Here is a 10,805-nt window from a genome sequence, read left to right on the forward strand (position 1 = left end):
TATTTATTTTAAACGGCACCCCAACACCATGGGGTTTATTTACTAAAGGCCACTTTATACTACAAGTGCACTGAAGGTGCACTTGGAAGTGCAGTCGCTATAGATCTGAGGGGGACATGCAAGGAAAATAAAAAACAGCATTTTTTGCTTGCACATGATTGGATGATGAAATCAGCAGAACCTCCCCTCATTTCAGATCTTCCCCTCAGATCTTCAGCGACCGCACTTCCAAGTGCACTTGTAGTGCAAAGTGGATTTGCCTTTAGTAAATAACCCCCCATGTGTTGCAGCAAGCTGCAGTACACCGCAACACACCATAGTGTTGTGCTGCATTATAAAAATTTTAGCACATTTAATTTTCAGGACGTTTGATACACTGGCAGCTCATAGCCATCAATGGCCTAACACAACAAATATCAACATGTATTAATGTACAGCAAAATAGTAAATGGGACCTAAACTGCACCAAGTAAGCAAATAAGGCGTTATGACTTCACGCCCTGCATGCTTAGTGACTCAAAGTACCAAAACTAAAAGGAAATTGTTTTCAGAATGTCAACCACCCTGTGTGTTTCTCTCATGCAAAAAAAACTGTGCATAACTGGCAATGATTAAAAAATCCACACTTTCAAAGTACTATATAAAATATTTCAACGGGGGATTCTTAAGAGCTGAAAAGAAGCGCGCAGGCCAGATAAGAAGTTGTTATACATTTCAAATATGATACTACAGGGCAACAAAAGTTTTACTTTATTTTAGAACTGTAGTATCGCGAAGACAAATTCACTTTAACCACTTAAGACCCGGACCATTACGCAGGTAAAGGACCTGGCCAGTTTTTGCGATTTGGCACTGCGTTGCTTTAACTGACAATTGCGCGGTCGTGCGACGTGGCTCCCAAACAAAATTGGCTTCCTTTTTTTCCCACAAATAGCTTTCTTTTGGTGGTATTTGATCACCTCTGCAGTTTTTATTTTTTGCGCTATAAACGAAAATAGAGCAACAATTTTGAAAAAAAAAAAATCTATATTTTTTACTATTTCCTCTAATAAACACCCCCAAAAAGATATTAAATCAGTTTAGGCCTATACATATTCTTGTACATATTTTTGGTAAAAAAAAAAAAAAAAAACGCAATAAGCGTTTTAACGATTGGTTTGCGCAAAATTTATAGCGTTTACAAAATAGGGGATAGTTTTATGGCATTTTTAATAATATTTTTTTTGTGACTGCGGCATTATGGCGGACACAACGGACAATTTTGACACATTTTTGGGACCATTGTCATTTTCCCAGCAAAAATGGTTATAAAAATGCATTGTTTACTGTGAAAATGACAATGGCAGTTTAGGAGTTAACCAATAGGGGGCGCTGTAGGGGTTATGTGTGACCTCATATGCGTTTCTAACTGTAGGGGGGCGGGGCTGGACGTCACTGATCGCCTTTCCCTATATCAGGGAACAGACGATCAGTGACATTGCCACTGTGAAGAAAGGGGAAGCTGTGTTTACACACACACACACACACACACCTTTCCCTGTTATTCAGCTCCTGTGACCGAGCGCGGGGCACTCAAAGGGGACGTACAGGTACGTGCCTGTGCCCAGCTGTGCCATTCTGCCGACGTAAATGTGCAGGAGGCGGTCCTTAAGTGGTTAAATGGTTAAAAGAAGTATGGGTTTGGCTTTTTTCATACTTACCTAGGTGGATGCAGCATTGGTCCGATGCTGCATCTTTCCCCCGGAGTGTCTGCACTGAGAACCGAGCAATCGAACACCGCCGATGGCTCGCTTCTCTCGGCTCCCTGAGCAGAGATCTGCTGCCTGTCAATCAGGGAGGGGCGGGGAGAAGCCATCTCAGTGGCTCATTGTGAGGCTGAAACAACCACCAGTCCAGGCATCTGGCGGATTCAGACTCCCAGAGTTGGGATGACGCGCTGCCTGGACTGATCTGCGTGACGTCAGCAGAGAGCGGACTTCAGAAAACGGGTCACAGGAGTGCAAAGCGAATTCCACTTCTGTGACCTATAGAAGTCCAGTCAAACAAGCTCAGCATGGAATTCTCCTTTAATGTATTTTAAATGTAACCAGTGAGACTTATCTCTTACCTCCTCCTCATATTCCTCATCGCTGTCATGCCTGGGTACACAACCCGCTTCCAAACTGCCCTGCTGGACGTCGGTGTTCACAAGACTTTTGGAGGACATGTTGGAAGGAGCAGCCAGCAGCTATAATTTTTCAGGCCAAAATAAAAACAAAGAACAAAAATATGCTGTAAGTCATTGCAATACATGCAGGTTTTTTAAAGGGATTAAAGATAAGCATGTACAGAAAAACACCTGTTAATCTGCCAGAAATGCACTCGGGTCCCACAGCATTTTAGCAGCTAAGTGGCATCAGCCCCTGCCAGTTGTCTTTTCTAAAATACTTAACCACTTCACCTCCAGAGGATTTTGTCTCCTTCATACCAAGCATTTTTTGCTATTTAGCACTGCGCTATTTCAACTGGTAATTGCACGGTCACACAAATTGAGTTTTCTTTTGCTGGTATTTGATCACCACTGGGTTTATTTTTTTTCCAATATAAACGAAAAAAAGACAAACAAAATTAGATTGTTTTTAATATGTTTTATTTTATGCTACAAAACATATCCAATAAAGAAAAAAAAAAAAAAAAGAAAAATCAAAATTCCTTTATAAATTGTCCAAAATATATTCTGCTACATGTCCGATAACAAAAAAATCTCAGTTATAGCGCCTACAAACTATGGCATTTTAATTATTTATTTTTATACTAGTAATGGCGGTGATTGGCAATCTATAATGGGACTGCGATAATACAGAGGGCAATCTGACACTAAGGCCCCATTCACACCTTGGTGTTTTGTATCATGAAGCTAGAAAACGCTGGAGGGGATAAAAAATGTATTATTCTCTATGGAGATTGTTCACATCTCCACTTCAAAACGTCTGAAGCTCAAACAAGTTCTGGAACTTTTTTTTTTTTTTAGGCAGATTTCAGGCGTTTTTCTGATTTTTACATTGGTGACCTTTTGACCTGTACAAAATCGCAGCAAAACTAAAACCATGGGGAAAAAAAACGCTGCAAAAGTGGGGTAAAATTGTGCAACTTTCTGCCTGAAACCCAATACGCTCTGGTGTGAATGGGGCCTAAGTGACACTGGGGGAGCCGACTAACATTTATACAGTGATCAGGGATATTATACACTCACTGTACTAATGACACTGGGGAAGGGGAGCCCTTTGAAGAGAAAGGGCCACTTAGCAGGAGGTCGCGGGCCACATCAGAGTGCTCCGTGGACCACATGTGGCCCATCTAGGGCAATCTAGGGGTTAAATGTGTGCCTATGTGTAAAGCAGTGGTAGGCAACTTCGGTCCTCCAGCTGTTTTGAAACTATAAGTCCCATGAGACATTGCAAGACTAACAATCACAGGCGTGACTCCTAGAGGCAGAGGATTTCAAAATGTAATAAATCACCACAGCTGGAGGGCCATGGTTGCCTACCCCTGGTGTAAAGAGTGCTTGTTTTTACCAATAGAGCTCCATGTTTCTTATCCCTGCCAAGTTTCTCAACACAGCCAATCAGCAGGTCCTGGAAATGAATTATTGGCCGGTGTTCTGTTGGTATGGGTCCCCCGTCGGATAATGCCCGGACTGGACTGCACTGGGAGAAACTGACCTGCCGAAAATCTCAGAGAATGAACAGCTGTTCTGTACCTGTACACTGCACATTGTGCAATCAACACGCCACTTGCTGCCGATGCTCGGGGCGGGTAATTCATTGCATACAACAAGGGACGAAATACAAAAAAGGGCAGATTTTTTTCTCAAAGGGGCGGAGGTATTCTTGAACAGTGCTCTTTTGGGGAATGGGTTTCTCAATAAACTACAAGTCTTTGCAGGGCGTGTTTACACAACTGAAGGGTGGGTTTTCCAATGTTAATGGGTGGGTTTGCAGGACCTATTTAACTAAATAACACAAGCTATTAAGCATCCGTCCCTTGTTGTATTCCGTCCCTTGTTGTATGTAATGAATAACCCACCCCGAGCATCGGGAGCGAGCGGCGTGTTGATTGCGCATGCGCCTTGTACAGGTACAGGACAGCTGTTCATCTTCTGGAGATTTTCGGTACCTCCGTTTGTGCCTGCACAGTCCTGCCCGGGCATTATCCGACGAGGGACCCATACTGACAGGACACCGGGACTTGACAGATGTGTACAAACACAGCAGGTGGGGTGGGGGACCCTAAACCTGAAAGCAGGCAGTGACATACGGGTACGTTGCTTTGCCTGTATGGGCTGCCCGTCCGCAGCACACTGTGGGCGGGAGGTCCGCAAGTGGTTGAAAACTCTCCCTATCCTACTCTCGACCATGGGACACTAACTATCCTGAAGTCCCATGATAACTGGGAAAGCCAATTTAACTCCTTCAGATAATGCAGGAAGCGAGCACAGTACAGCCCGGAATTCCTGATATGATCAATATGTATTTTTTCCCCACTTAAAAGTTGAACTTTAGTCAGAAAAAATCCTGATGGATCACTTCAGACTGGCCCCTTTTGCACATATATGTATAACATTAAAAAGAAGTGTCTATGCGGTTTAAAATCCAGTAACAAACTGTCTCACCCTGCTCACGCTCAGTTGCTCTATATTCTATTAGAGGCTGATTAACTCACAGCTTTAAGATTTACTGTTGCTGAAGGGGGAAGAAAGCAACAAAAATGACAGACTTTGATGATGAAACGCAGATTAGGGAGAGAGAAAAGAAAAGCAGAAGAGGTGACAGGACAATATTTGCTGCCACAGAGACACAAAAAAGTGAAACTTACAAAGATTGAGTCTATTATCTCCTGAATATTTCCCTCAGGAAGCCTGTTAACATCAGCACCAACGTTTCATCCTAACTTTGCTAAGCTATACAATTAAGATGGGAAATGTACATACTTTAATTGAAGAAAGTGACAGATAGTTTTTGAGACCAGGAGAGGGAGAGAGTTTCCATAAGAAAGTGATTGCTCTGGGCTTCAACATAATGGCAGCCTCCAGCAACAAGAAACTGGAGCAATGCTGGAGGCAATTTAAAGCACACACTAATTTTGATAGCACAATTATTAATGTGGACTGGATTGTATGTTCTTTTCTTAAGGAACATTAATTGTTATCAAACTGTTATGGGTAAAGTTCCACTTTAACAGATATAACAAAGTGCTTCCAATTATATTTTTAAAGCAGAGCTGCAGCTTTTCACAACCCCATGAAGCTGGGGACAGCAATGGAGCCTGGAGCAGAAATTAATAATATATTTTTTTTCAATATGAGGGGGGATGATTTAAAAAAAAATGCTTGGAGTTTTACTATGAAAGACCGAAAGGGGCAAATAAGTTCATTGCTGAGGTTTACATTTATTATATAAATACTGCTTTTTGGCCACAAGGTGGCAGCAGCTTCATATGTACTGTATTTTAGTTCTTCCAATTCATTTTTTTTTCATGCCTCTATCTAACATGCCTTTCACAGTAAAGGGAAAACACCCATCGGAGCTGGAAAGTGGCCGCAAGTCACGTGACCAGTCTGAAGACAGCATTTACTGCGCTAGTTTTTTAAATAAAACATACACAGTGTGCTATGCCAGCCAGTGACAAAATGTATATTTTAATATTAAAATAATAGCAGTGGTGGGGGGGCCAGAGACAGACAGAGAGGGTGCTGACAAGGAGGAAGTGAGAGCAGCAGAGAGCACGCAGCTTATCACAGAGGGACGCTCTTTGACCAAGGTGATGAAGGTGGAGCTGCCCTGGTTATCGTGGTCTGATTAGAGGGCATACAGGAAGTGGTAGGTTTAGTTTAGTTTTTCTTACAGTTTAGAGGGGGCAGATTACATGGTACAAGCACTGTGCTGTTTAATCTACTTTAAGGGACCAGAATCTACATTATTATTATTTTTTGGGTTAACAAGAAAAAAGAGGGGGAAATTGCACTGGACTGCATCAAAAATGCACTGGAACGCATTAAAAACGCACATGCAGAAAAGCATCTGGAACACATCCAGACTGCTTTTCTATGGTGTGAACTTTCCTTGACAGTTTAGTTGAGAGCACAAACAATATGACAGTTAGCATCCTGGCATACCGGGAACAAGCCGTGTAACTGCTTTCTAAAGCCGTTAAATTGATGAGTTTAGTTCTGCTTTAAAGGCGTTGTAAAAGGTAGAATTTTTTTTTTTATCTTAATGCATTTATACATTAAGATAAAAAAAACTTCTGTGTACAGCAGCCTCTCCAATACTTACCGGAGCCCCCTCTCTATCCAGCGATGTCCACGATTATCTTGGCTGACTGAGACTCTTCCACCTGATTGGCTGGGACACAGCAGCGGCACCATTGGCTCCAGCAGCTGTCAAAGTCAGTTAGCCAATCAGGAGAGAGAGGGGTGGGGCCGAACGGCAGTTCCATTTCTGAATGGACCCCCATAGCAAGCTGCTTGTTGTGGGGGCACTCGCCAGAGCAGGCAAGTATAATATATATTTTATTTTTTAAATAACAAAAACAGACAAGACTTTACAATAATTTTTAACACTTACAGCAACAATTATATTTTCCTTTTGGAATAAAGTTTTACATAAATAAATGTTGATTGTTGTAAGCACCCCTATCAGTAATAATGATTTGTCTCAACCCTCTGCTTCTTTGTCTGCTAAAGGAAGAAACAGACTTACTGGCCAGTTAACAGATGGGAAAAAAAGAAAAAGAAAAAAAAGAAAACTAATGCAGCCATGACATCAAGACTCAGCAAGTAAAACATATCCTTTTATTTTTTTTAATGTGTTTTAACCACTTCAGCCCAGGAAGGATTTACCCCCTTACTGACCAGGCCATTTTTTGCAATACAGCACTGCATTGATTAAACTGACAATTGCACGGTCGCGACGTTGTACCCAAACAAAATCGGTCTTTTTTTCCCCCCCACAAATAGATTTATTTTGGTGGTATTTGATCACCACTGCGGTTTTTATTTTTTGTGCTACAAACAAAAAACGACCAACAATTTTGAAAATTTTTTTTTTTTACTTTTGCTAGAATAAATATCCAAAAAAAAACAAATTTCTTCATCAGCTTAGGCCAATATGAATTCTACATATTAAAAAAAAAAAAAACGTAAGAAGCGTATATTGATTGATTTGCGTAAAAGTTATAGCGTCTACAAAATAGGAGATATATTTATGGCAGTTTTATAAAAAAAATGTTACTAGTAATGGCGGCGATAGGCGATTTTTAGCGGGACTGCAGCGGGCAGATTGGACACTTTTTTGGGACCATTGACTTTCAGGCCAGGTTCACAATATTGTGAATTGGATCCAAGGTTCTCTATGGAGCTGGTTCACATATCTCCGATGCAAATTTGCACAGGAGCCCTGTCCGCCTTTTGGTCCGTTTCAGCCCGAGATTCGGGCTGAAATCAGACCTGAAACAGTGAATCAGGATGCACAGGACCCCCTGCTGTGAGCCACATCAGCATTAGGTGTGAACCGAGCCTCATACTGCAATCAGCGCTATAAATAGCCACTGATTACTGTATGTCACTGGCAGAAAAGGGTTAACACTGGGGGGGGGGGGCAATCAAGGGGTGTTGCCTATCAAACTGTTCAAGCAGATCAGAACACATACTGTGAGCAGGCAGGCATTTAAATACAGAAGAGACATGCAATGTCTCTTCTACAATAATCTACACCTACCTGTCAGAACACAGCATTCCCTGAACTGTAAAGTGGGCTGCGCATGCACAGGAGCAACATCTTCCTGCACCAGTAGGGTGACCACATTTCCAAACTGCCATTCAGGGACACCCTCCTTTCCAAAAATCAGCTTGTGTGGCAACGAATCACAGCACAGTGATCGGACACAAGAGGCGGGATTTATGATTTCTCCAATCACAAGCAGGGGGCGGGATTGTGCTCCTCCAGGCATTCCCAGTCAGGATAAGTAATGTCAGTGAGTAAAGAGGTGATGTGGCGGCATCAGATTGGCCCGGGTGGGTGGCCGTGTCAGTTTAATTCCGGGACACTGTACTGCCCTGGCATAAAGTTACCCGGGGACAGACCTGCAAAATACATGACTGTCCCGGGCAATCCAGGACAGGTGGTCACGCTATGCACCAGCCAATGAAGATGGACAAAACCCGGGAAAAACAGGAGAAGATGCCAGCGATGGGACTGTTAGAAAAGATTATTAACCCTTTAGTTTTACTTTAAAATTGCTGTTGTGCAACGCATTGTGTACAGCCAAATTCAACTGAAAGAGCAGAATCTCAGTGTGTGTGGGGGCGGGGGAGCTATAAAACAGCCTCAACTGACAGCTTTACCTCCCCCTGTGAAAGGAGCTGAAATGTAAAGTCTCCATTCATATGATTACCATTAGCACCATATCAATTCTGTATAATAATAAGGCAAAGCCCAACCTCCAACAGGGTCCTGTGTTCCAAGGATAAATATTGGGAACTTCCTTCTTTTGGAGAACTTTCCTCTTACTCCCCACCCTGTCTACACAACAGAAGGGTCAGGCGCTGGTCACAGAGCTGACAGTCATCGTGAAATCGCCTCTTCCGAAGAGGAACGTCAGTGACTCTCTCTGTTTCCCTGTTAATGCCGGGAAGACATTAGTGATGCACACGCCGCTGTCCTCCCGGGACTCCCTCGCATGTACACAGCTCGTCACATGTCAGCCTGGCTTCCAGTATCTCCCGTGACCTCTGCTACACACCGCCTCCCACCGCACTACACTTCTCATAACAACCTACCTCTTCTTCCCAGCCACGCCGGAAGCTGACACCGAGCACATGGGCACGGCTTCCGCTGACGTCGCGCTGGTTGATTGGTGGTCATGGGAGAGGGCATGGTTTGGATGATACAGCTTCTTCTGAGTGGGCGGAGAAAGCTGAGGTTAGGCAGAGAGTATGGAGGGAGTCTGTGGTGAGATGTCAGTCACACACAGTAGATACATTTTAGTTGCGCACACTTTTCTGTTACCGTCCTGGGGTGTGAAAGGTCTTCTACAATGAGCCGGCCATAGGTGGAGACGCTTGTTCTGTTTAGGGATGCTGCTCGCTATACAGAAGGGACTGAGCGCACACCGCTCTCTATACAGGAGGGACTGAGCGCACACTGCTCTCTATACAGAAGGGACTGAGCGCACACAGCTCTCTATACAGGAGGGACTGAGCGCACACAGCGAGGGACTGAGCGCACACAGCTCTCTATACAGGAGGGACTGAGCGCACACAGCTCTCTATACAGGAGGGACTGAGCGCACACAGCTCTCTATACAGGAGGGACTGAGCGCACACCGCTCTCTATACAGGAGGGACTGAGCGCACACAGCGAGGGACTGAGCGCACACAGCTCTCTATACAGGAGGGACTGAGCGCACACAGCTCTCTATACAGGAGGGACTGAGCGCACACCGCTCTCTATACAGGAGGGACTGAGCGCACGCCGCTCTCTATACAGGAGGGACTGAGCGCACGCCGCTCTCTATACAGGAGGGACTGAGCGCACACCACTCTCTATACAGGAGGGACTGAGCGCACACCGCTCGCTATACAGAAGCGACTGAGCGCACACAGCTCTCTATACAGGAGGGACTGAGCGCACACTGCTCTCTATACAGGAGGGACTGAGCGCACGCCGCTCTCTATACAGGAGGGACTGAGTGCACGCCGCTCTCTATACAGGAGAGACTGAGTGCACACCGCTCTCTATACAGGAGGGACTGAGCGCACGCCGCTCTCTATACAGAAGGGACTGAGTGCACGCCGCTCTCTATACAGGAGAGACTGAGTGCACACCGCTCTCTATACAGGAGGGACTGAGCGCACACCGCTCTCTATACAGGAGGGACTGAGCGCACACAGCTCTCTATACAGGAGGGACTGAGCGCACACCGCTCTCTATACAGAAGGGACTGAGCGCACACAGCTCTCTATACAGGAGGGACTGAGCGCACGCCGCTCTCTATACAGGAGGGACTGAGCGCACACAGCTCTCTATACAGGAGGGACTGAGCGCACACCGCTTTCTATACAGGAGGGACTGAGCGCACACCGCTTTCTATACAGGAGGGACTGAGCGCACACAGCTCTCTATACAGGAGAGACTGAGCGCACACAGCTCTATAAAGGAGGGACTGAGCGCACACCGCTTTCTATACAGGAGGGACTGAGCGCACACCGCTCTCTATACAGGAGGGACTGAGCGCACACCGCTCTCTATACAGGAGGGACTGAGCGCACACCGCTTTCTATACAGGAGGGACTGAGCGCACACCGCTCGCTATACAGAAGGGACTGAGCGCACACCGCTCTCTATACAGGAGGGACTGAGCGCACACTGCTCTCTATACAGAAGGGACTGAGCGCACACAGCTCTCTATACAGGAGGGACTGAGCGCACACAGCGAGGGACTGAGCGCACACAGCTCTCTATACAGGAGGGACTGAGCGCACACAGCTCTCTATACAGGAGGGACTGAGCGCACACAGCTCTCTATACAGGAGGGACTGAGCGCACACCGCTCTCTATACAGGAGGGACTGAGCGCACACAGCGAGGGACTGAGCGCACACAGCTCTCTATACAGGAGGGACTGAGCGCACACAGCTCTCTATACAGGAGGGACTGAGCGCACACCGCTCTCTATACAGGAGGGACTGAGCGCACGCCGCTCTCTATACAGGAGGGACTGAGCGCACGCCGCTCTCTATACAGGAGGGACTGAGCGCACACCACT

General features: G+C 45.4%; 1 protein-coding gene across 3 annotated transcripts in view; it reads right to left on the reverse strand.

Annotated features, from left to right (window-relative positions):
- Positions 1-8,889, reverse strand: part of GTF3C6 (general transcription factor IIIC subunit 6) — a 32,985-nt gene extending 24,096 nt beyond the window's left edge. Inside the window, exons 1-2 of one of the 3 annotated variants that reach the window (XM_040343210.1) lie at positions 8,819-8,889; positions 2,108-2,227 (exon numbers count right to left, since the gene is read on the reverse strand). In XM_040343210.1, coding sequence (XP_040199144.1) covers positions 2,108-2,206 — 99 coding nt within the window. In that variant the 5' untranslated portion in view covers positions 2,207-2,227; positions 8,819-8,889. The other 2 variants (XM_040343207.1, XM_040343208.1) reach the window with 2 other exon arrangements.
- Positions 8,890-10,805: the final 1,916 nt, after the last annotated feature.

Source organism: Rana temporaria, chromosome 3 (genome assembly GCF_905171775.1).
Source record: "Rana temporaria chromosome 3, aRanTem1.1, whole genome shotgun sequence".
In the NCBI taxonomy this organism is placed as follows: domain Eukaryota; kingdom Metazoa; phylum Chordata; class Amphibia; order Anura; family Ranidae; genus Rana; species Rana temporaria.